Source organism: Oncorhynchus clarkii, chromosome 33 (assembly GCF_045791955.1).
Source record: "Oncorhynchus clarkii lewisi isolate Uvic-CL-2024 chromosome 33, UVic_Ocla_1.0, whole genome shotgun sequence".
In the NCBI taxonomy this organism is placed as follows: domain Eukaryota; kingdom Metazoa; phylum Chordata; class Actinopteri; order Salmoniformes; family Salmonidae; genus Oncorhynchus; species Oncorhynchus clarkii.
In genome coordinates this window covers 1,823,610-1,849,363 of record NC_092179.1, presented here as the reverse complement: position 1 = coordinate 1,849,363, position 25,754 = coordinate 1,823,610, and the positions used below count along the sequence as shown (strand labels likewise).

The following is a 25,754-nucleotide window of genomic DNA, read 5'->3' as shown; positions in this document are numbered from 1 at the left end:
CACAAAGTAGACCACTCCCACAAAGGAAGAGCTTTTCCTTGGTCGTGTCATTCCAAAATGTTGTTTCGTTTCATAGAAAAAAATACAACATGGCCAAAAACGATTAATAAAAACATATTTGTTTATAGATCAACATGTATTTGTTAGTAAACAACATTCAATGTAGGAGTGAATTTATTATGGAGAAAAAAAGTGATTAGTCACACATTTTCTGATGACGTGGCCAACGTTCCAATGACACGCCCCTTTTTTCTTGAGACTTTGGCATTTCCTTTTGCAGATTATTCTCTTTCCGGTACATCATGGCGCCCCCCACACCTCTCTTAGCAGGTGGGTTCTTTCATTGAAGAGTAAATTCTTTATTTGTTGTTTACGTATTGTTTTAGATGTTAACCTGGGTTGTAGAATATACGCCACGGCCACTCTTAACTGTCACGTGATTTGGAATGTTGAATCATTTCCTTACTTTCTAGTCGATTTTGAGGTGCTCTTGTCAGAGTAATGTTACAAGCTTGCCAAATGCTTTCTAAACATTTTGCCAGATGCTGTATGCTTGCATGTTGCAAGCCCATCACTGTAGTATTATATCTTGCAAGCCCAGTTCCGTTCCAATCAGATTTACCTTCTGCTGATGATAATGTAGCTAATTCGTTAATCTTACATAGCTATTACATCAGTGATTTTAGACTAACTGCTGCTGTTATTGTGATCACAGTCCGGGGATCTGACGGCACAGTGCTGCTCCGTGGACCACCAAACTGCGAGAAGAATGCAGATTTTCAAAGGTCATTCCCGTTCTATCAGACTTAACATAATGTTACACTGTTAGCCAAATCAATCCCTGTTCATGTGTTGCAAATGCAATTTTATTTATTAAACCTTTCATTTTCAGGGACCCTCGGCAAAGTAGATATGTTGCTTTCAGCAAGGATGGGACATTGTTTGCATGGTGCAATGGAGAGAAGTAAGAAAAGCTACATCATGGCACTAAATCTGCATCCCAAATGGCACACGATTCCCTATATAGTACACCACTTTTGCCCCGAGCCCTATGTATCAGTATGCAAAAGTAGTATAAAATCCCTGCATGCTGTAGTGACATTCGTCATGTAGGCTACTTCTTCAGGCATTGGAATCTTTTGCATGCGTTGAGACTGTTCCGATCACAGTAGTTGTCATGCCCATGTTTTGTTTGTCAGGGTCACTGTTGTGAAGGTTGCAGATGGCTCACAAGTCAGGTCATTTGACCTTCCAAAGACTGCAATGTTGGAGTTCTCTCCGCTGAACACTGTACTGGCTACATGGCAGGTGTATAGCAGTAAGTTTACATAACTACATTGAAATGCAATACAAATTCTAACACAAGGTTTGATTAGATTATGAAAATGGAAAGCACTGACTCTTGAAATTGTGCTCCTTGTCCTTTTTCTGGAATCTATTAATGACTAAAGGGCTCTACACACTACGCAGTAGTTCTATGTACTTTAGTTTCAATTAATTTTTGTCCAGCTGAATTTTTTTGACAGACCGTATGTCACTGTTTTCATAGTGTGTATAATCCTTAAGCAGGCACACAATTAGGGAGTCTAAATGTATTATGTTTTAAACTAGATATAATTTAAATGTCATGTCCATTTCAATGTATGGTTTGTGGTTGGTTGTGCTGCACTAGCACTCATCTTTACAATAGGTAATGTAATGGTATTTTTCCTTTCTCTTGTTAGAGACACAAGAAAACCCACAAGGAGATGCCAACTTGCAGCTGTGGGATTTGCAAACTGGGACCTGCCTCAAGGCTCTCTACCATAAGAGGGTACAAGGATGGTGAGTTTGCACCGTTGTCTATTACTGTGTTTTGTCTATCTGAGGAAATACAGAGGATTAGCCAGCAGCATAACATCCTGCTTGCCTCTGAAGCTAAGTAGGGTTGGTCCTGTTCGGTCCCTGGATGGGAAATCAGATGCTGCTGGAAGTGGTCCAGTAGGGGGCACTCTGGTCGAAGATTCCAATGTCCCGGGACAGTGAAGGGGACATTTCCCTGCGTAAGGTGCCGTCTTTCATATGGGACATTCAAACGGATGTCCTGACTCTGCGCTGTTGCGCCTTCTTCACCATGCTGTCTGTGTGGCTGGGCCATTTCAGTTGGTCCATGATGTGCACGCCGAGAAACTTAAAACTTTCCACCTTCTCCACTACTGTCCCGTTGATGTGGATGGGGGGTGCACCCTCTGCTGTTTCCTGAAGTCCACGATCATCTCCTTTGTTTTCTTGACGTTGAGTGAGAGGTTATTTTCCTGACACCACATTCCGAGGGCCCTAACCTCCTCCCTGTAGGCCGTCTCATCGTTGTTGGTAATAAAGCCTACCACTGGAGTGTCGTCTGCAAACTTTATGATTGAGTTGGAACTGTGCATGGCCACGCAGTCATGGGTGAACAGGGAGTACACGAGAGTGCTCAGAACTCACGCTTTTGGGGCCCCAATGTTGAGGATCAATGGGGTGGAGATGTTGTTTCCTACCGTCACCACCTGGGGGCGGCCCGTCAAAGTCCAGGACCCAATTGTACAGGGCGGGGTCGAGACCCAGGGCTTTGCCCTTAATGACAAGTTTGGCGGGTACTATGGTGTTAAATGCTGAGGTGTAGTCAATAAACAGCATTCTTACGTAGGTATTCCTCTTGTCCAGGTGGGACAGGGCAGTGCGATTGCGTCGTCTGTGGACCTATTGGGGCAGTAAACAAATTGGAGTGGGTCTAGGGTATCAGGTAGTGTGGAGGTGATATGATCCTTGACTAGTCTCAAAGCACTTCATGATGACAGAAGTGAGTGCTACGGGTCGATAGTAATTTAGTTCAGTTACCTTAGCTTTCTTGAGAACAGGAACAATGGTGGCCCTCTTGAAGCATGTGGGGACAGCAGACTGGGATAAGGATTGATTGAATATGTCCGTAAACACACCAGCCAGCTGGTCTGCGCAAGCTTTGAGGATGCGGCTAGGGATGCCGTCTGGGCCGGCAGCCTTGCGAGGGTTAACGCGTTTAAATGTTTCACTCATTTTGGCCACGGTGAAGGAGAGCCCACAGGCTTTGGTAGCGGGCCGTGTCAGTGGCACTGTATTGTCCTCAAAGCGAGCAAATTAGTTGTTTAATTTGTCTGGGAGCAAGACGTCGATGTCCGCAACGGGGCTGGTTTTCTTTTTGTAATCCGTGATTGACTGTACTGTAGACCCTGCCACATACGTCTCGTGTTTGAGCTGTTGAATTGCGACTACTTTGTCTCTATACTGACGCTTCGCTTGCTTGATTGCCTTGCGGAGGGAATAGCTACACTGTTTGTATTCGGTCATGTTTCCAGTTGCCTTGCCATGATTAAAAGCTGTGGTTCGCGCTTTCAGTTCTGCGCGAATGCTGGCATCAATCCACGGTTTCTGGTTAGGGAAGGTTTTAATAGTCACAGTGGGTACAAAATCACCAATGGATTTGCTAATAAACTCGCTATCTGACGCCGTGAGCGAGTTTATTAGCAATGTGTTGTCTAAGGCTACCCGGAACATATCCCAGTCCACGTGATCGAAGCAATCTTGAAGCGGGGAATCCGATTGGTCAGATCAGCGTTGGATAGGCCTGAGCCCGGGCATTTCCTGTTTTATTTTCTGTCTATAGGTTGGGAGCAACAAAATGGAGTCATTGTTTGGTTTGCCCGAAGGGAGGGCCGGGGAAGGGCTTTGTATGCATCGCGGATAGAGTAGCAATGATCCAGAATGTTACCAACTCGTGTCGCGCATTCCATATGCTGACAGAATTTAGAAAGCCTTGTTCTCAGATTAGCTTTGTTAAAATCTATGGTTTCCAGTTTACATAGAGTCCAGTGAAGTCCTTTCAGGGCCGTCGGGGTATCTGCTTGGGGGGAGGATATGTAATATGTGACTATAATCAAAGAGAATTCTCTTGGTAGATAATGCGGTCGGAATTTGATTGTAAGGAATTATAGGTCAGGTGAACAAAAGGACTTGAGTTCCTGTATGTTGTTATGATTATACCATGCGTCATTAATCATAAATCATCATTCTTCTTACCAGAGAGATGTTTGTTTGTTGGCGCGATGCGTGAAGAAACCGGGTGGCTGTACCGACTGACAACATATGCCGAGTGAGCCAGGTTTCCATGAAACAGAGAATGTTACAATCTCTGATGTCTCTCTGGAAGGCAACTCGTGCCCTAATTTCATCCACCTTGTTATCTAGAGATTGGACATTGGAGAGTAATATGCTCGGAAGCAGTGGATGGTGTGCTCGCCTTCCAAGTCTGACCAGTAGGTCGCTCCATCTGCCTCTCCTGCGGCGACCGCTTTGTTTTGGGTCGACCTCTGGGATAAGATCCCATGTCCAGGGTGGAGGTCCGAACAAAGGATCTGCTTCGGGAAAGTCGTATTCCTGGTCGTAATGATGGTTACCAATCATGTGAGTGTGATTCTCTGTTACACAGATGATGCACTTGGGAAGGCTAGATAATGTCTGCCACCACTTTATCATTATGACCCCTCACTGCTTTGAATAGAAACTGAAAATGATGATAGTTTTTAGTTATATGTTTGCATCAGGACCTTTAACGGATTGTTTTTGTCTTGTCAATGTGTACAGGTGTCCAAGCTGGTCAGATGACGAGAAGATTGCGGTCAGGAGTGTTAACAATGAACTTCATTTTTTTGAGAACAACGATTTTAGTAAGTATCTTTATTGTCCCTGTTCTTGTCCACATAGATTTTATTTATTGAAAGTTTATTCAACCAGGAATTCCCATTGAGGTCAAGAGATCTCCTTAACAATGGATAACTAGCCATGATGGCAGCTCCATACTGATGTGACACACAGAACCAAGCATTTATTGAGAGCACTAGGTAGCGCTTATGCACATTCTATTATAAAAGTAACAATATTTGTATTAGTTAATTGTCTCTTTTTCCAGGCACCATTGCCAATAAGCTTCACTTGCAGAAGGTGTCCGAGTTTGTGCTGTCCCCAGGAAGTCAGCCTAGTAAGGTATACCTCTGTTTTATCCTGTTTCCTGCCGATAAACTTAACAATTCATATATCTGTTTGGTTAGCTGACTGTAGAAGAGGGTATTGACATTTGCCACTGTGTTTCTGCTGAAGGTGGCTGTTTATGTCCCTGGGAGCAAAGGTGCCCCCTCGTTTGTCCGGCTATACCAGTACCCCAACTTTGGTGGCCCGACCTGTGCTCTGGCCAACAAGAGTTTCTTTAAGGCTGACAGGGTGACCATGCTGTGGAACAAAAAAGGTTGGTCAACATTTATAACAGAATTATGTTAAGTAAATGTTATGGAGAATGTGTGGTTTGTGTTATCCTAAAAGTTTGTTGTTGTAGAAGATTAATGCCATGACGGCTTTTTTTTCTTCTTCTCTCAATCAGCCACTGCGGTTCTGGTGCAGGCCAGCATAGAGGTGGATAAAACAGGGGCCTCATACTACGGAGAACAGACTTTACACTACTTGGCCACCAATGGGGAGACTTCTGCGGTGCAGCTACGTGAGTGCATAATTTTTATATAGTGTTTTTTTACTCCACTTTACTTATTTGTACGTCTGAAGGCAAAGATATGTAAATACCAGGGGAGAAGCACTGGCGCGATGGTCATTCGGTATGTTTTTATCTGTAACACGGAACCAAAACCAGCTGCGCCGGTGCGCCATCTTGCACAAATGTATTTTGTCCCCTTACACCAAACGCGATCACGACACGCAGGTTAAAATATCAAAACAAACTCTGAACCAATTACATTAATTTGGGGGCAGGTCGAAAAGCATTAAAAATTTATGGCAATTTAGATAGCTTTGTCCTGGGATATAAACGTTGAGTTGTTATTTTACCTGAAATGCACAAGGTCCTCTACTCCGCCAATTAATCCACACAAAACAGTCAACCGACTCGTTTCTAGTCATCACTCCTCCTCCCAGGCCTTTTCTTCTCTTGACTTTATATTGCGATTGGCAACTTTCATAAATTAGGTGCATTACCGCCACTGACCTCGCTCGTCTTTGTCACCCACGTGCCATCTCCTCATTGGTTATCTGCTTCTATAAACCAATGAGGAGAAGGGAGAGGCAGGACTTGCAGCGTGATCTGCGTCACAAATAGAACGGACTTCTATTTTAGCCCTTGTGCATGCCAATGAGCATCTGCATTGCCAAGTAGGGTGGGTGCCATAATTTAACAATATAGATTTCTAAATTTATTGTGCAACGCACGCGATGCGAGCGGTGTAGTCAGCCTGTTACACTGGACGTGTACCTTTGTTGCCGGCGTGTGCGCATGCTGCATTTATCAAGTGTTCTCGGGCGTGAGAAGCTCGTCATTCTTTAAAAAATTGAACCAGAGCGTAGTTGTACACTGAGCAGCTCGAGCCTCTCCCGGAGCCTCGCTGCTTACACCCAGGAATAATTTTAAATGAATTTAGCTGATGCTCTGTGGTTCGTAAACGTATGCTATCTATCTGTGTTGTGAACAGAGAAAAACGGGCCCATCTACGATGTGGCATGGAGCCCAAGCTCCACAGAGTTCTGCGTGGTCTATGGCTTCATGCCCGCCAAGGCTACTGTCTACAACCTCAAGTGCGACCCTGTCTTTGACTTCGGCACGGGCCCCCGCAATGCCGTCTACTACAGCCCCCAGGGCCACATCCTGGTCTTGGCCGGCTTCGGGAACCTACGGGGCCAGATGGAGGTGTGGGATGTCAAGAAGTGGAAGCAGGTGTCCAAGCCCCAGGCGCCGGACTCCACCCACTTCGCCTGGTGCCCAGACGGTGAACACGTCGTCACGTCGACCTGTGCCCCCCGGCTACGTGTCAGCAACGGCTACAAGATCTGGCACTACACTGGCACGGTTCTGTACAAGCAGGACACACCGACGGGCACAGAGCTCTGGGAGACTGTGTGGCAGCCCTTCCCAGACGGGACGTTCCCTGAGAGGCCGGTGAAGTACCAGGCAGCACCCAGCGAGCTGGGCAGCACAGAGTCCAAGCCAGCTCAGGCCTACCGCCCACCTGCCCTACGGAATAAACCGGTCACAGCCAGCTCTAAACTAGTAAGTAGAGGAGGGCCAGGGGTCAGGTTCTTTTCTTCAGTAGGCATTCAGTTATAAAACAAAAAATGAGCATTTAAAGGGATAGTTCATCAAATTCCAATTAGCATTATTCTTGTTTCATGTCCATATTTTAAGTAACTTTATTGAAGTCCACAATCGATTTTAGACACTTTGGGAGGATTTGGACGTAAAATGCTAATATTAGTGATACCAAGCATTGGTTTTGTGCTGTAAATGCTGAAAAGTTAGCAGGCGAACCAAAGCATGGATTGCTGACTTACCTTATCCATAGACTGCTTACAGAGTAAGCAAACCAATATAGAATTTGGGTGAACTATCCTTTTAAAGGGCCAAATAAAGATGCATTGTATTAAATCCACCCCTGAAGAGAAAGACCTAATAGTGATGAAAAAGGTCTGTAAATATCCACTCTTTTCTCTGTCAGCATGAAGAGGAGCCTCCACAGAACATGAGGCCTGGCGCCACCGGGGACAAGCAGCTGTCCAAGACAGCTCTGAAGAACCAGAAAAAACGAGAGGCAAAGAAAGCAGCCAAACAGGTACAGATACTTTGCATAATCTTCTCCTAATGTGCTGGAATGTATGACTGAAGTGGAGAATTGCTCTTGTCTAAGATATCAGATGGGGGGAGTGGGAGATGGTTAGGTAAGCGATCAAGTTGTGTGTGATTTTTGTGACGTTTTAAAGCCTTAAGGTTGAACAAGTTGTGTTTTCTGCTTGTGTAGGAGATAAACCCAGATGCCCTTGAGCCCCAGTCAGATCCCTCTCCAGCCAGCAGCGCTCAGCCTGAACTCTCCTGTGGCGACCCAGAGACTGACAAGAAGATCAAGAACGTAAAGAAGGTGAAAAAATATGGTCACTGTTTAATAGTCAGTAGTAACTGTATCAGTTGTTGGCTGAAGTACCTGTAGTAAGCTGTTTGTGTTTCGTCCAAATTTACCTTACAGTATTTTTACAGATTCAATATACGTCTTTGGGGAAGCAGGTTTTACTTCATAATGTAATTTACCTTTTAATTTTCACTGCTATGAAAAGGATTTATCACAAGCATACTGTAGACAAATTAGTCTTGAGTAAGTTCCACGTCAAGTGTTGCCCTTGGTGTTGAATGGCTTAGCTGTATGTTAATTCTGTTAATTTCAAACTAACTCCTAGAAACTGAAAGCTATAGACGAGCTGAAAGCGCTGCAAGCAACTGGGAAACCCATTCAAAAGAACCAGGTATTGTTCTGGCAAACTACTGTCTCACACACACACATTCGTATATACTACTTGAAAATAGAGAATTGGTGCTAACATGTGTTTTATTTTTGTCCCTTGTCGTTTCTCAGCTTGAAAAGATGGAAAAGGAGGCTCAACTCATGAAAGAGCTTGAGGATCTTCAACTAGTAGTATAAAATAAAATATTTAATTTGTTCATGAAAACACAACATCCTTGCCATATGATCAAGAGCACACCCAAAGCTATGTATAATGGACACCCCCTCAATCTACACACAACAACCCATAATGATAAAGCAAAAACAGGTTTGACATTTTTGTAAATGTATAAAAAAAACAACACATTTACATAAGTATTCAGACCCTTTACTCAGTTCTTTGTTGAAGCACTTTTGGCAGCGACTACAGCCTCGAGTCTTCTTGGGTGTGATGCTACAAGCTTGGCACACCTGTATTTTAGCAGTTTCTTCAGTTCTTCTCTGCAAATACTCTCAAGCTCTGTCCGGTTAGATGGGGAGCATCTGCACAGCTATTTTCAGGTCTCTCCAGAGATGTTCGATTGGGTTTAAGTCTGGGCTCTGGCTGGGCCACTCAACTCCTTCATTGTCTTGCTTAGGGTTGTTGTCCTGTTGAAGGTGAACCTTCGGCCCCAGTCTGATGTCCTGAGCGCTCTGGAGTAGGTTTTCATCAGGGATCTCTTTGCTCAGTTCATCTTTCCCTCGATCCTGACTAATCTCCCAGTCCCTGACGCTGAAAAACATCCCCACAGCATGATGCTGCCACCACCATCCTTCACCGTAGGGATGGTATTGGCCAGGTGATGAGCAGTGCCTGGTTTCCTCCAGATGTGATGCTTGGCATTCAGGCAAAGAGTCTTGGTTTCATCAGACCAGAGAATCTAGTTTCTCATGGTCTGAGAGTCCTTTAGGTGCATTTTGGCAAACTGTCATGTGCCTTTTGGCTTTGCTCAGTTTGGCCGGGCAGCCAGCTCTTGGAAGAGTCTTGGCGGTTCCAAACTTCTTCCATTTAAGAATGATGGAGGGGACTGTGTTCTTGGAGACATTCAATGCTGCAGACATTTTTTGGTACACTTCCTCAGATCTGTGCCTTGACACAAACCTGTCTCGGAGCTCTACAGACAATTCCTTCTACCTCATGGCTTGGTTTTTGCTCTGATATGCACTGTCAACTGTGTGACCTTTATATAGACAGGTGTGTGCCTTTCCAAATCATGTCCAATCGACTTTACCACAGGTGGACTCCAATCAAGTTCTAGAAACATCAAGGATGATCAATGGAAACAGGATGCACATGAGCTCAAATTCGAGTCAGAGCAAAGGGTTTGAATACTTATGCAAATAAGATATTTGTTTTATTTTGATAAATTTGCTCAAATTTAAAAAATCTGTTTTCTCTTTGTCATTACGGGGTATTGTATGTAGATTGAGGGGGGAAATTTAGAATTTTAGAATAAGGCTGTAACGTAACAATGTGTAAACTGAAGGGGTCTGAGTACTTTCCGAATGCACTGTATGTACAGGTTATTAAATCCATTGATGATACCTAATAAACACTTAAAGGTGTCAACAGCTAGAAATTGTTGGTTTTTACTTTAAGTTGAATGAACTTGTTTCAGTTCACCGATATGTAATAAGAACATTTTATTAAATGTATTCCACCAAAACAGTTATTCTTCTTCATGGTTCCAATAAACGGTTGCTATTTTCATTCATCGTCACCAAAAAAATTGGAGAATAGTTTGTGTATCACTTATTTGGCAATGCTCTTGACCAAATTCAATCACGGTTCTTCCTTGCCATTGGCTACCACACGACACACCGGTGATATTGTTCCCACCCACAAGGAAATGCCAGAGCTCTCCCACACTTACACTGCACATCACGCAGAATAATAGTAGAGAGGCAAGCATTTAAGCAACTGAGGAATCATTGTTTAAGACAAGTCAGAAAGGCCAAATCTGACTTATGTAACCACTCTTTCGGATTGTATTGGGAACCTGGCAAAATTCTGGAAAACTGTCATCTCAGCTCTTTGACAGAACTTCTAAGTCTATTCAATGATTTTGGTATGGATGCTGATAGGGGAAACTTGCTGAATGATCAGAGAAATTATAGTCAAAGCTTTTCTTTTAGGTTATTTACAGAAAAATAAGTCCGGGATGCTTTGCTAGCAATAGAGAACAAAAAATACACACGGGCCGACTAATTAGATCCTGGTCTGCTTAAGTGTGCAGCGCCATTGAGCCAACAATGATGAACAATAACTCACATTTTTTGTTTAACATTTATCAGGAAATATTCAAAAATGATGGAAATCATCTCTTGTGCTGCCACTCCATAAGGGTGCGGATTGTAGTGATCTTAATAACGATTGCCCCATTTCAAGGCTTCCTTGTCAAGCTAAGATTCTTGAATCCTTGGTAAATGTACAACTTTGCTCTTTTTTATCTGAGAAATGTATTTAGAATGTAAACCAATCAGGGTTTAGGCCTGGGCATAGCACTATTACAGCAGCCACTTTAGGTCTTAATGATCTTCTCAATGCTGTAGACACTAAAATCAAATGTGCTGCTTTGTTTGTAGACCTGTCAAAAGATTTTGATACTGTTGATCATGCTATTTTATTGAATAAGTTGTCCTCGATAGGCCTGAGCTCTGATGCCTGTTCATGGTTTCAGGATTATCTTCGTGACAGAATTTAAGTCTGAATTTCTTAATGTATGTAAAGGTGTACCACGGATAGATTTTTGGGACCGATTCTCTTCACTATTTATATAAACACCATTGGTCAATCTATAAATAAATCTATATGTAGATGATAATATTATGTAAGCTATTGCCCCAACTGTTGATCTGGCTGTGTCAAAACTACAGTCAGATTTGACAGCAATGCAGAAATCCCTTCCTAATTTAAAACTTGTTTTGCCTGTATTAAGCACAAAATACATGTCTTCAAACTCTCATAAGAATGTTTCAGATGAAATACATATTCACTCATTAGATGGAATACATATTCACTCATTAGATGGTTATCCAATCGAACATGTGCCTGCATATAAATACTTAGGCATTTGGATTTATATGGATTTTACGTTTAAAAACATACACAGTGCATTCGGAATTCAGACCAGAGGTCTGCATGGCCGATTAATTAGGGCCGATTTCAAGTTTTCATTACAATCAGTAATTGGCCTATTTGGACGCCGATTACATTGCAATCCATGAGGAAACTGCGTGGCAGGCTGACCACCTGTTGCGCGAGTGCAGCGTCAAAAGGACCTTGTGGGTGCAATGAGCCAAGTTAAGTTACTAGATCGCATCTTCACATAACCACTAGTTAACTACATGGTTGATGATATTACTAGGTCAACTAGCTTGTCCTGCGTTGCATATAATCAATGCAGTGTCTTAATTTGTCATCGAATCACGGCCTACTTCAACTTTTCCAAACGGGTGATGATTTAAAAGCACATTTGCGAAAAAAAAGCACATTCGTTGCACAAATGTACCTAACCATGAACATCAATTCCTTAAAATCAATATACAGAAGTATATATTTTTAAACCTGCATATTTAGTTAAAATAAATGCATGGTAGCAGGCAATATTAACTAGGGAAATTGTGTCACTTCTCTTGCGTTCAGTACAAGCAGAGTCAGGGTATATGAAACCGTTTGGGCCGCCTGGCTCATCGCGAACTGTGTTTCTTCCTAACAAACCCGTAATTAATTTGCCAGAATTTTACATAATTCTGACATAACATTGAAGGTTGTGCAATGTAACAGCAATATTTAGACTTACGGTTGCCACCCGTTAGATAAAATACAGAACGGTTCCGTATTTCACTGAAAGAATAAACGTTTTGTTTTCGAAATGAACATTTCCGGATTTTACCATATTAATGACCAAAGGCCGGTATTTCTGTGTTTATTATATTATTATTAAGTCTATGATTTGACATTTGATAGAGCAGTCTGAGCGGTGGTAGGCAGCAGCAGGCTCATAAGCATTAATTCAAACAGCACTTTACTGCGTTTGCCAGCAGCTCTTTGCAATGCTTGAAGCACAGTGCTGTTTATGTCTTCAAGCCTATCAACTCCCGAGATTAGCCTGGCAATACTAAAGTGCCTATAAGAACATCAAATAGTCTAAGATATATGAAATACAAATGGTATATAGAGAGAGAATCTATTAATTCCTATAATAACTACAACCTAAAACTTAACTGGGAATATTGAAGAACTGGGAATATTGAACCACCAGATTTCATATGTTCTCATGTTCTGAGCAAGAAACTTAAAACATTTGCTTTTTTACATGCCACTTTTACTTTCTTCACCAACACTGTTTTTGCATTATTTCAACATGTTTCATTATTTATGTGAGACTAAATAGATTTGATTTATGTATTAAGTTAAAATAAAAGGGTTAATTCAGTATTGTTGTAATTGTCATTATTACAAATATAAATCTGTCCACCAATAATCGGTATTGGTGTTGAAAAATGATAAAATCGGTCAACCTCTAATTCAGACCCCTTGACTCTTTCCACGTTTTGTTAGCCTTATTCTAAAATGGATTGTGTTTTGTCTTCATCAATCTACACACAATACCCCATAATGACAAAGAAAATACAGGTATAGAAATTTTAGCAAATTTATTAAAAAAAATAAAAAGGAAATATCACATTTATATAAGTATTCAGACCCTTTACTCAGTACTTTGTTGAAGCACCTTTGGCAGCAATTACAGCCTCGAGTCTTCTTTGGTCTGATGCTACAAGCCTGGCACACCTGTATTTGGGGAGTTTCTTCCGTTCTTCTCTACAAATACTCTCAAGCTTTATCAGGTTGGATGGGGAGCGTCACTTCACAACTATTTTCAGGTCTCTCCAGAGATGTTTGCTCCTCGGGTTCAAGTCCAGGCTCTGGCTGTGCCACTCAAGGACAATCAGAAACTTGTCCCGAAGCCACTCCTGCGTTCTCTTGGCTGTGTGCTTAGGGTCGTTGTCCTGTTGAAAGAGGAACCTTTGCCCCAGTCTGAGGTCCTGAGCACTCTGGAGCAGGTTTTCATGAAGGATCTCTCAGTACTTTGCTCCGTTCATGTTTCCTCTCGATCCTGACTAGTCTCCCAATCCCTCCCGCTGAAAAATATCCCCACAGCATGATGCTGCCACCACTATGCTTCACCGTAGGGATGGTGCCAGGTTCCAGACGTGAAGCTTGGTATTCAGGCCAAATAGTTCAATCTTGGGTTCATCAGACCTTTGGCAAACTCCAAGTGTGCCACCAGATTTCTGGCATTTGCCTTTTACCTAGGAGTTTCTTCCATCTGGCCACACTACCAAAAATACTGGATTGTTGGAGTGCTGCAGAGATGGTTGTCCTTCTGGAAGTTTCTCCCATCGCCACAGAGGAGCTCTGTCAGAGTGACCATCAGCATCTTGGTCACCTCCCTGACCAAGGTCCTTCTCCCCTGATTGCTCAGTTAGGCCCAGCAGCCAGCTCTAGGAAGAGTCTTGGTGGTTCCAAACTTCTTCTGTCTCGGAGCTGTACGGACAATTCCTTCAACCTCATGGCTTGTTTTTTGCTCTGAACTGTTAACTGTGGGACCTTATATGGACAGGTGTGTGCCTTTCCAAATCATGTCCAATCAATTTAATTTACCACCTTACAGTGAAACGCTTACTTACAGGCCCTTAACCAACAATGCAGTTAAGAAAAAGTGTTAAGTAAAAAATAGTCAATGTACAGGTTATTCGAGGTAATAAGTACACTACCGTTCAAAAGTTTGGGGTCACTTTGAAATGTCCTTGTTTAAATTTATTTAATTTTATTGTCCATTAAAATAACATCAAATTGATCAGAAATACAGTGCAGACATTGTTAATGTTGTAAATTACTATTGTAGATGGAAACGGCTGATTTAATGGAATATCTACATAGGCGTACAGAGGCCCATTATCAGCAACCATCACTCCTGCGTTCCAATGGCATGTTGTGTTAGCCTTTTAAAATTATAAACTTGGATTAGCTAACTGATCATTAGAAAATCCTTTTGCAATCATTTTAGCACAGATTAAAACTGTTGTCCTGATTAAAGAAGCAATAAAACGGGCCTAATTTAGACTAGTTGAGCATCAGCATTTGTAGGTTCGATTACAGGCTCAAAATAGCCAGAAACAAAGACCTTTCTTCTGAAACGCAGTCTATTCTTGTTCTGAGAAATGAAGGTGAGAAATGCGAGAAATTGCCAAGAAACTGAAGATCTCGTACAACGCTGTGTACTACTCCCTTCACAGAACAGCACAAACTGGCCCTAACCAGAATAGAAAGAGCGGGAGGCCTCGATGGACAACTGTGCAAGAGGACAAGTACATTAGAGTGTCTAGTTTGAGAAACAGAAGCCTCGAAAGTCCTCAACTGGCAGCTTCATTCAATTGTACCAGCAAAACACCAGTCTCAACGTCAACAGTGAAGAGGCGACTCTGGGATGCTGGCTTCTAGGCAGAGTTGCAAAGAAAAAGCCATATCTCAGACTGGCCAATAAAAAGAAAAGATTAAGATGGGAAAAATAACAGACACTGGACCTAGGAACTCAGCTGGTTAAAGAGGAACTCTGCAGGTTAAAATATCAAAACAAACTCAACCAATTATATTATTTTGGGGACAGGTCAAAAAGCATTAAACAGTTATGGCAATTTAGCTTGCTATTTTGTCCTTTTTAGCTAGCTTGCGGTTGCTAGCTAATTTGACCTGGGATATAAACGTTGAGTTGTTATTTTATCTGAAATGGACAAGGTCCTCGACTCCGACAATTAATCCACACATAAAATGGTCAACCGAATCGTTTCTTGTCATCTCTCATCCTTCCAGGCTTTTTCTTCTTTGTACTTTATATGGCGATTGGCATCTCAGTTACCACGACGAACGACCGAACTCAGCTCATATTTCATTCACCCACGTGGGTATAACCAATGAGGAGATGGCACGTGGGTATCTGCTTCTATAAACCAATGAGGAGATGGGAGAGGCAGGACTTGCACTGCGATCGGTGTCACAAATAGAACTGACTTCTATTTTATCCCTTGGAAATGCAGGCGCGCGTGAGCAGTGGGTGCAATAATTGAATAACGTATGTTGAAATTTATTTTGCAACGCTCGCGCATGCGAGGTCAGCATGTCAGACTTACACCAACAGAATATAAATCTAGAGCAAATCTAAAAAGCTCTACACATAAAATAAAATGTTGTATTAGGAATGATCATCATTAAAATCTTTCAAATTGGCAAATCACATGATTCTGAATACATAATCTAACTAAACAATGAAGCGACCTCTAGGATTTCTAAATATGTAAGTAAAAACCAATATGAAGCACAAGGGATAGAGAAACGGCTCTGTTTAAGTTGTACAGTTGTGGTCTTTCAATACATTTCGGGGGCACTAATGAAAGGCTAAACACACATGGTACCTATTCTGGTCAATCAATCGTCACATACTGTTTAACAGTCCTCCTTCATTGATAAAACTTCGGACTGCCAAGGGAGGGACTGCCAATTCTTGGAAAAACCTGATAAAAGGAGTGGAACCAAACAAGTCTCTGCTTTTCTATAGCAGAGTGAAATCCTGGCCTTTAATTGGCCCACCGCCTAACGAGATATCACCAATTAATGACACGATGGAAAGAAAAACAAGACCCCTCCCCTCCAAGATTCAAAACAGCATCCCTAACAGAGGTGGCCAGGGAGACTTCTCCGGTTGTCGTCTGAAGGACTGACAGCTCGTCATGGGAAGGAGAAAAGAAGTGGCTTAGGACGGTCACATTTTCTTGGACCTTACAACAGCACATGGGCACCAAGGAGCTATGGCCCCAAGTCTCCCATTGAGACATGCCAATAGCCGAGGCTCAGTGTCACTAGAGTGGGGGAGGGGCAGCCAGCGGCCACACAAACAAACAAAAGCCCTGGTCAGTACATGAGATCTGATGCCCCAGTGTTGACATTCGACTCTTTGGCCTCCTGGAAGGGGAACTGGATCCCGGCCACACGGATCAGTAGGATGTTAAGGCCATGGACGAGGAAGGTGAGGAAGATGAGCCAGAAGGAGTGATCGAATTGTTCTGTATGCGTCTTGTACATAAACGTGCCCTCGTTGAAGTTGGCGATGTGGTCAGACAGCCGGTGGAGCTTCACCTCGGACGCAAACAGAATCATCACCAGGCAGCTGCAGAGGCCTGTTCAGAAAGTCAGGCAGACAGACAGGCACACAATATTATACTATTACAGTTGACAACACTGGGAGTTCAAATAAGAAGTCAAAGGCATCCAAATGATCAGTTACTGTAAACACATTCCTATAAGGCAGAATACCTTTTCCCTCCATTACCACATTAAAATGAAATATGTTAATGCTACAGTAGTTGCAATCACTAAAAGGTTACCAAAACAATTAAGCATAGGTCATTCACTGCAGCGAGATATTTTAATTAACATGGTGACATCTTTCACATAATCGTAAAAATAGGTTCATTGATTAGATGAATCCAAACTTGCATTCTAGTGTAAACCTGGCAAGCAGTTTTGATTGAATAGGCCCCCTAAGTTAGGGCCTCGGTTCCAGATAACTGAGAAATATCCTTTAACTCTGGTGCAGTTTTTCTTAATTTGTGCCATTATTTGGATGGAAGGTCAAGTAGCCCACTGTCTCCTGATGAGATGGTAGGCTACTGGATACTGGTTTTAAAGCTGAAAAAGGCAATAGGGAAGTGGATCCTTTTCTCAATAACGTACAGCCAACCACTCATGGCTTGGCTGTTGTGTTTGAATGACTCTGATATGCACTTATAACTAATGTTGAAGTGTTGAAGGACACCTTTGTTGGACCCCAATCATGTTCTCTATAGCAGTGGTTCTCAACCTTTTTTGGTTACTGTACCAGCATGAGTCTTCTCAAGTACCCAGTGTATAGGCCAAGTACCCCAAAGGGTACTAGTACTCCTGGTTGAGAACCACTGCTCTATCGCCCCGTTTATACATGGGGCTAACATGCATTCTGATCTTGTCTACATTCTGATTGGGACCACATTTTCAGAATTATTGGTCCCTTGCTGTATGCACATTATTTGAGATTTTCTTTCCAAATAATATTTCTTAATTTATTTAAAGACACAATGGACCCACCTGTCAATGATTTTAGAGGGCGGGATAATGATTATTTAAATTGTTTCACTAGATCCGTCTACAATTGTAATATATCCAGACACAATGTGTGCCTGACTACCTTCAGAGGTGGTCAGGAAGAGCTGATACAATCAGATCACAAGGAGTCGTTTAATTGTGTACACCTGTCTAAAAATGTGGCCAACATCAGGAAAAATGCCACGTTAGAACCAATAAACGTGGCTCCTGTTTAGCCTACAGCGAGCTATTTATATCTGAAGTTGGAATGCATGTGTGTAATAGAGCTGTTTACCTGTGATGTGAGCAGTGTGTTTTGTGCTTATGTTGCAGAGTATGGGGGCTTGTGCTTAGCCAATGTTCATATGGTAGGCTGCTTGTTCACAACTTAGAAGGTGATTCGGCTACCCTGTGAAGGATACCACTCTAGAAAGAAAAAGGTTAAGATGCTATTTTTGTGTGTGCTTACAGCAGACAAAGTTCCAGAGGTAGAGTCCCAGGGCTCCGTGCAGAGTCTCGTAGGGACTACCAAAGGCGTTGTACACAAAGAAGCCTGTGGCCACAGAGGAGAAGAGGATGAGAACTCCGCAGAAGAAGATCACAGTGACATGAAGACTGGCTGGGATGACGTCCACCAAGTTCGGAAAAACTACAAGGAGAGGGACAATATGGAGAGGTGTGGGAATGTTCTACAGTTATTAAACAGTAAATAGTATTTTTTCCCCCCACAACTTTCACATGATGAAACACATGCATGAGTCTCTGAGTTCTATTTGTATAAAGGCAGATGGCGCAAACCATCAGAGAACAAATAGTTTTTTGTTCATATAAAAAGCCATCATAATGGTTAGTAAGCCTGCCGGGTCAAGCGAAAAGATAATGTGTGTGTGTGCCAAATCTCATTAGTGAACAGTTGCTGATGATGCATCTGTCACGGTCCAATAAAGATTCAGTCCACTGTGCTTGTGTAGGATTCTTGTTACTGCAACCTCAAAACATGTACTGCTGAGTTATAAGAGATGCCCTCTTATGAATGGCCAATTAACCTAGTTGAAGGCAGTTGGGTTTCCCCTGTAAGGCTAGCCTACATGACTTTGATAAAGGGTTCTCTTTACTCCATTTACATTTCTCCTATTGCTTTGTTTGATTTGAGTTTGTTGTTAGCACTAAATAATGTTCTGCTGACATTCCAAAATGTGTCAACTTCAAATGAATCATCTCCAACATGTGAAAACGGTGGATTTATAGTCAAAAAGATGAACGCCAGATAAAAATAAAACATTTCTGATTTGAACCAACTATGAGTTGGCAAAGTAAAGTAATGTCAAACGCATTTCCACTATCTGTTTTACTAAAAAAACATAGAAACATGCAGTTTTCACATACATTAATGGTGGGGTAGTGCTGTAGATGATAAATATGAAGTTTAAGGTATTTCTACCACCGAGGGTAGGCTACGTGCGCATTTACACGTGGTCATCAGGGCTCCATGACCCACATGTGTGTACAGGCTTACTGTATGTGTAGCCTAGTCTAGTCTCATTAGAGATGTGACTGTTCAATCAATTTTCCAATACCTTGAACAACAGAGGTCAATTTTACAGCAGCGCTATACATCTTCGCAGCCTGTAAATCTATTATCATAAAACAGGTTACTTGGATCTAGGATTCTGATTGGTTGATAGTAGGGAGTTATAGCACAACAATGCCACATCCTCCAGGTAATGCCTGTTAACAGTTCCATTAGATTTATCGCACAGCCCAGCCAGTCAATGTATAAACTTAATCTCCCCTGGAAAAAAAGTGTTTAGACAATATTTCCTCATGCCACTAGGCTAGCATTTGTGACCAGATTCAGGATCGTAGGCATTTGATGCCATTTCCTACACAGTAGGACCATTAGATTTTGTATTTATTTTTTCCAGAAATGCCTTCTTGAACATGTAAACTTTCACATGACTTAATTACAAACTTATATGGGATCCGTAAATATGAATAAACCTTTTAAATTACTAGTCTAGTTTAGAACAGAGCACTGAGCTTTTTAGAGAAAAAGAAATGCAGGATCCATGATCGGCTGAAATAATGGAGGGGGATAATAGGGTTTCCACTAGACAGCACAGTGACAAAATGGTCTATAATCTTAAAAATGGGAAAATAATTGCTTTTTGGTATTCATTTAAGTTTAGGCATAAGGTTAACAGTGTGGCTAGGTTTAAAATCGTATTTAAAGAACATAAAACCCTGCCCCTTTCTACAATTGATGACTTAACTAGTGACAATCGGATAATAGAGAGACTACTTTCTGGAGGGCAATGCCATGCTGACTCATGCAATAACACGGGAATTCTTAAAGAGATAGGTGGGGCTAAGGCTTAAGCGGATGTGGACAATGCTGAACGGGCATAAACAAAGTTGAGCTCTCCAGTGTGGAAATTATTAAAGTGCATTTTTACCTACTTGTCTCTGAAGTGGGTTAACAAGTTGATCACATTTCAAAGACGCATAACTTTACAATGTTTCCCCCAACTACCATTTTGAATTCTGTACTTTTATAAAATGTTTGGTTTTGGGGGGGCCTCCCGAGTGGCACAGCAGTCTAAGGAATTGCATCGCAGTGCTAGAGGCATTACTACAGACCCGGGTTCATTCCCGGGCTATGCCACAACCGGCCGCGACGGCACAGTTGGCCCAGCGTCGTCCGGGTTTTGCTGTAGGTGCTTTACTTGGCTAATTGCGCCCTAATGACTTCTTGTGTTGAAAAGTGTTTCCTTCCACACATTGGTGCTTCTGGGTTAAGCTGGAGGGTGTTAAGGAGCGCGGTTAGGTGGGTCATGTTTCGGAGGACGCATGACTCCAACTTCGCCCCTCCTGAGCCCGTTGGGGAGTAAAAAAAGACATGTTTGGGTTTGTCTAAACTTTTCTGTCTGCCTTTCCGACTTGTGGAACAAAGTTGGGTTTTTTTGCGATTTCCACTGTGCCATGCATATAAACGTGACGAGACAGACAGCTTCTCTGAGCTAGGTAAATTAATTTATCAGGATCATTATAATGGATATAGCCAAAGACACTATATATATACAAAAGTATGTGGACACCCCTTCAAATTAGTGGATTCTGCTATTTTAGCCTCACCCGTTGCTGACAGGTGTATAAAGTCAAACATACAACCATGCAATCTCTATAGATAAACATTGGCAGTAGAATAGTCTTACTGACGAGTTTAGTGACTTTCAACATGGCACCATCATTGGATGCCACCTTTCCAACACGTCAGTTCGTCAAATTTCTGCCCTGCTAGAGCTGCCCCGGTCAACTGTAAGTGCTGTTATTGTGAAGTGGAAATGTCTAGGAGCAACAACGGCTCAACCGGAAAGTGGTAGGCCACACACGCTCACAGAACGGGACCGTCGAGGTACTGAAGTGCATAAAAAAATTGTCTGTCTTCGGTAGCAACACTCACTACCGAGTTCCATAAAAAATAAACAATATAGAGATAAACTGAAAATACCAATATGTGAGGAATACTGTACTTTATTAATGTTTCAATGGAAGCCACCAAAATCATTTACTGATTTAATTAAAAATCAATGTCCTCCAAATCAAGGTGTCACAGTTAATGGCACCCTTAAAGATTGTAAATAAAATCTACCAAACTTAAACCAGGAATTAAATTCTACGTATTTAAGTTTATCTAAGTCTTAAGGAACTACATTGAGCCATTACATCACTTCCTGTTTCACTAGGATATAAAAATGAGGTAACACGCATGCAATATTCCTTTTTATCCAACTCCATGAAGAAAACAAAAGAACTGGCAGTTCAAAAGAGACAGATGGTCGTAGACCTTCATAAATCTGGTAATGGCTACAAGATCCACAAACAATTGAGCACTGTCGGGTCAATTATATAAAAAATCTAAAGATATGGAACAGTTGAAAACCTCACGTGTAGAGGACGCAAATGCATTTTGCCCCCCCAGGATAGGGAGGATGGTGAGAGAAGCAAAAAAAATCCCCAAGAATCACTGTGAAAGAATTGCAGGCCTTGGTGGTGTCTTGGGGTCACCAGGTTTCAAAAAGCACCATCAGACGCCACCATCTACAACCACAGGCTCTTCGGAAGGGTTGCCAGAAGAAAGCCCTTTCTGACCCCAAGACACAGATGCAAGTGTAATTTAACATAATTTAAATTATGACTGGAAGAAGGTGCTTTGGTCAGATACGGCATCGGCATGTATGGCGTCGAAACAGAGATGCATACAAGGAGAGGCACCTCATACACATGGTGAAATATGGTGGTGGGTCGGTGATGTTTTGGGGAGGTTTTCATTCCAGAGGTCCAGGGGCACTGGTTACAATGGATGACATAATGAATTCCACCAAGTATCAGGCAATTTTGGCTGACAATCTGGTTGCCTCTGCCAGAAGGCTGGGACTTGGCCATAGGTGGACTTTCCAACAAGACAATGACAAAAAACATCCCTCAAGAACCACACAGAAAAGGTTGTGACAACAAAATCAATGTTCTACCATGGCCATCTCAGTCGCAGGACCTCAATCCAATCGAAAACCTGTGGGCTGAGTTGAAGAGGGCAGTTGATGAGCGCAAACCCAAGAATGTGAAGGATCTTGAAAGGGTCCAAAATCCCTCCAAATGTGTTCCTTAACCTTGTCAAGCATTACAGGAAAAGACTCCATGCTGTTATCCTTGCCAGAGGGGATTTGCACTAAGTACTAAATGAACAGTGCCAATAATTATGAAACCTTAATTTTGGTAAAATGTATTAAATAATTGTATAATTTTGGTTGGTTCCATTTAAACATGAACAAAGTACAGTATTTCTCACATGTTGGTATTTTGAGTTTCTCTAAAATTATATTGTTTATATTTTTTTAAGTATTATGTTTCTGCATTACCAGTCAGGGGTGCCAGTAATTTTGGAGCCCACTGTGTGTGTGTGTGTGTATGTATAATATAAATAGTAAAAATAAAGGAAAACCTTTGAGCAGGTGTGTCCAAACTTTGTGTATATATATATATATATACACACACACACACACACATAAGTAAATATACAGTATCTGTCAAAAGTTTGGACACACCTGCTCAAAGGTTTTCCTTTATTTTTACTATTTCCTACATTGTAGAATAATAGTGAAGACATCAAAACTATGAAATAACACATATAGAATCATGTAGTACCAATAAATCAAAATGTATTTTATATATTAGATTCTTCAAAGTAGCCATGATGACAGCTTTACACAGTCTTGGCAACCAGCTTCACCTGGAATGCTTTTCCAACAGTCTTGAAGGAGTTCCCACATATACAGAGCACATGTTGCCTGCTTTTCCTTCACGCCGCGGTCCAACTCATCCCAAAACATCTCAATTGGGTTGAGGTCAGGTGATTGTGGAGGCCAGGTCATCTGATGCAGCACTCCATCACTCTCCTTTCTTGGTCAAGTAGCCCTTACACATCCTGGTGGTGTGTTGGGTAACTGTTCTGTTGAAAAACAAATGATAGTCCCACTAAGCGCAAACCAGAGGGGATGGTGTATCAATGCAGAATGCTGTGGTAAGTGTGCCTTGAATTCAAAACAAATCACTGACAGTATCACTAGCAAAGAACTGCCACATCATCACACCTCCTCCATGCTTCACGGTGGGAACCACACATGCAGAGATCATAATTTCACCTACTATGCGTCTCAAAGACGAAGGTTGGAACCAAAAATCTAAAATTTGGACTCATCAGACAAAAGGACAGATGTCCACCGGTCTAATGTCCATTGCTCGTGTTTCTTGGCCCAAGCAAGTCTCTTATTTTTGGTGTCCTTTAATAGTGGTTTCTTTGCAGCAATTCGACCATGAAAGCCTGATTCACGCAGTCTCCTCTGAACAGTTGATGTTGAGATGTGTCTGTTACTTGAACACTGAAGCATTTCTTTGGGCTGCAATTTCTGAGGCTGGTAACTCTAATGAAGTTATCCTCTGCAGGAGAGGTAACTCTGGGTCTTCCTTTCCTGTGGCAGTCCTCATGAGAGCCAGTTTGATCATAGCGCTTGATGGTTTTTGCAAATGCACTTGAAGTTTTTTAAATGTTCTGTATTGACTGACCTTCATGTCTTAAAGTAATGATGGACTGTCGTTTCTCTTTGCTTTTTGAGCTGTTCTTGCCATAATATGGACTTGGCCTCTCATCAAATAGGGCTATCTTCTGTATACCACCCCTACCTTGTCACAACACAACTGATTGGCTCAAAGGCATTACGGAGAAAATGAAATCCACAAATTAACAAGGCACACCTGTTAATGGAAATGCATTCCAGGTGACTACCTCATGAAGCTGGTTGAGAGAATGCCAAGAGTGTGCAAAGCTGTCATCAAGGCAAAGGGTGGCTACTTAGAAGAATATCAAATATATTTTGATTTAAAAAGATTGTGGGTTACAACATGATTCCATGTGTTATTTCATAGTTTTATTCTACAATTTAGAAAATAGTTCAAATAAAATAAAAACCTTGAATGAGTAGGTGTGTCCAAACTTTTGACTGGTACTGTATATTCCAGGCAGTGTCAGAGGAAGGCCCAAGAAATGTTCAAAGACTCCAGCCACCCTAGTCATAGACTTCTCTCTGCTACTGCACGGCAAGCGGTACCGGAGCACCAAGTCTAGGTCCAAAGGGCTCCTTAACAGCTTCTACCCCCAAGCCATAAGACTCCTGAACAATTAATCAAATGGCCACCTGGACTATTTACATTGACCACCCCTCTGTTTTTTACACTGCTGCTACTCGCTGTTTATTATCTATGCATAAGTAACTTTACCCCTACCAACATGTACAAATTACCTTGACTAACTTGTACCCCCGCACATTTACTATGCCCTCCCAGGCCCACCCGTGGCTGCGCCCCTGTCCAGTCATGTGAAATCCATAGGTTAGGGCATAATGAATTCATTTCAATGGACTGATTTCCTTATATGAACTGTAACTCAGTAAAATTGTTAATTGTTGACTGTTGTATTTAGATTTTTTTCAGTATACTTTATTGTAAATGTGATTTTTTTTTACAGTCTATAAGTAGGCTTTATATTGTGCCAATCCTGCCAAGCGAATTAATGCTAAACATCACATTTGATTTAATCAAATAGATCCTTAAGTCACAGGGATAGGACTCAATTAAAACAGGGTGTAGTCTATCTATAGTCACTTGAATTATTAATGGAGTGGGTACCTCGTCTCATTGTTATTAACTTTTCATAATAGATGCTCAAAATGAGAACATCATGTTTCAACCCAGCAGTAATCTTTAAAACCACAGTTTTTCACAAACTTCTCATGCAATTCACATGGATTTCTACTCACATGAAAATCTGAAGGGTCTTCCACCAAGTCCACATTGCTTCACTGTCTGTCCGTGAAAGAGACCATAGTTAACCCTACCGACAAATTGATCAAGCTCTTGTCCTGTGGCATTTACAAGCTGCGCCCCGGTTGTACACAGCATAGTCCCCTGGACCCAAAATTGCGACCCCATCGCGGCCGCAACAATGAGGACGCAACCGAAACTCAACACACCGGCGACAGAGAATATAATTTTCTTTTGACGACTTGGCATGGTGTCAGAAGAGTGTGGGAAAATAATTAGTCTGACCAGTCCATGATGTTCAATTCCTCTCCAGTTGGTAGCAAATTCTTGCTTGAGGTAAATAATCCAAAACGAAGACGCTAAATATCTGTGTTAAGCTATTATGACAAGCCTCATTGAAAAAGCTAAATGTTTATACCGTATTGATGCTGTTCTAACGTGGCCGTTGTGTATTACGTTACATTGATAGTTTTCCCCCTTGCTCATTGTTTCCAAGTAACCAAGGTTTTAAATTCGGGAGACGCTTCTCAAAGACAGCGAGAGGGACGACTTTAGCCTCGGTGACCTGTTGTCTGATTGGATACGAAGCTCATCTGCTGCACTGAACACGTGAGTTTTCTTCTTCTTCCGTGGAGTTTATCGGCGGTTGGCATTCAATGTCATGGTGCATTACTACCACCTACTGTACTGGAGTGTGGGCCAGAGACTGGGAAAAAATAAATCCTACGTGGCAGCACGTTTCCCTTAGTCTCAAATATATTTATATATTTTTTAATCTAATGACGTTCTAGTCAGTATACTCTTTAAACTCATTTCCTGTATCCCCTTCTCCATCATCC

The 25,754-nt window shown here is 41.9% G+C and overlaps 2 protein-coding genes across 5 annotated transcripts; one reads left to right on the top strand and one right to left on the bottom strand.

Moving 5' to 3' along the window:
- The first annotated feature begins 289 nt into the window (after nt 1-289).
- Nucleotides 290-18,127, top strand: LOC139392672 (eukaryotic translation initiation factor 2A-like). Of its 2 annotated transcripts, none has more exons than XM_071140824.1 (15): nt 290-330; nt 716-785; nt 893-964; nt 1,200-1,318; nt 1,725-1,824; nt 4,639-4,721; nt 4,964-5,037; nt 5,152-5,296; nt 5,429-5,545; nt 6,525-7,099; nt 7,545-7,658; nt 7,845-7,961; nt 8,275-8,340; nt 8,451-8,510; nt 18,010-18,127. In XM_071140824.1, the coding sequence occupies exons 1-15, from the start codon at nt 303-305 to the stop codon at nt 18,028-18,030; spliced, it is 1,761 nt and encodes a 586-aa protein (XP_070996925.1). In that variant the 5' UTR covers nt 290-302; the 3' UTR covers nt 18,031-18,127. The 2 variants fall into 2 exon arrangements, with proteins under 2 accessions (XP_070996925.1, XP_070996924.1); XM_071140823.1 differs by having other exon boundaries at nt 303-330; nt 7,545-7,664.
- On the bottom strand, nt 14,149-25,489 carry LOC139392673 (clarin-1-like). Of its 3 annotated transcripts, XR_011629720.1 has the most exons (4): nt 24,912-25,482; nt 18,008-18,187; nt 15,465-16,595; nt 14,149-14,677 (listed from the first exon to the last, which is right to left on the bottom strand). XR_011629720.1 is itself a non-coding variant. In XM_071140825.1 (3 exons), the coding sequence occupies exons 1-3, from the start codon at nt 25,162-25,164 to the stop codon at nt 16,330-16,332; spliced, it is 699 nt and encodes a 232-aa protein (XP_070996926.1). In that variant the 5' UTR covers nt 25,165-25,489; the 3' UTR covers nt 14,149-16,329. The 3 variants fall into 3 exon arrangements, 2 of the variants coding, with proteins under 2 accessions (XP_070996926.1, XP_070996927.1); XM_071140825.1 differs by having other exon boundaries at nt 14,149-16,595; nt 24,912-25,489; XM_071140826.1 differs by lacking the exon at nt 14,149-14,677 and having other exon boundaries at nt 15,477-16,595; nt 18,008-18,091; nt 24,912-25,402.
- Nucleotides 25,490-25,754: the final 265 nt, after the last annotated feature.

Bases quoted from the DNA above. Each gene is read 5' to 3' on its own strand.
- LOC139392672 (XM_071140823.1), top strand. From the start codon at position 303: ATGGCGCCCCCCACACCTCTCTTAGCAG. The intron at 1,825-4,638 runs GTGAGTTTGCAC...CAATGTGTACAG, and splicing joins CATAAGAGGGTACAAGGATG to GTGTCCAAGCTGGTCAGATG. The intron at 7,100-7,544 runs GTAAGTAGAGGA...TTTCTCTGTCAG, and splicing joins TCACAGCCAGCTCTAAACTA to CATGAAGAGGAGCCTCCACA.
- LOC139392673 (XM_071140825.1), bottom strand. From the start codon at position 25,164: ATGCCAAGTCGTCAAAAGAAAATTATATTCTCTGTCGCCGGTGTGTTG. The intron at 18,188-24,911 runs GTGAGTAGAAAT...CTCTCCTTGTAG, and splicing joins AAGACCCTTCAGATTTTCAT to TTTTTCCGAACTTGGTGGAC. The intron at 16,596-18,007 runs GTAAGCACACAC...CTTTCTGAACAG, and splicing joins CCTCTGGAACTTTGTCTGCT to GCCTCTGCAGCTGCCTGGTG.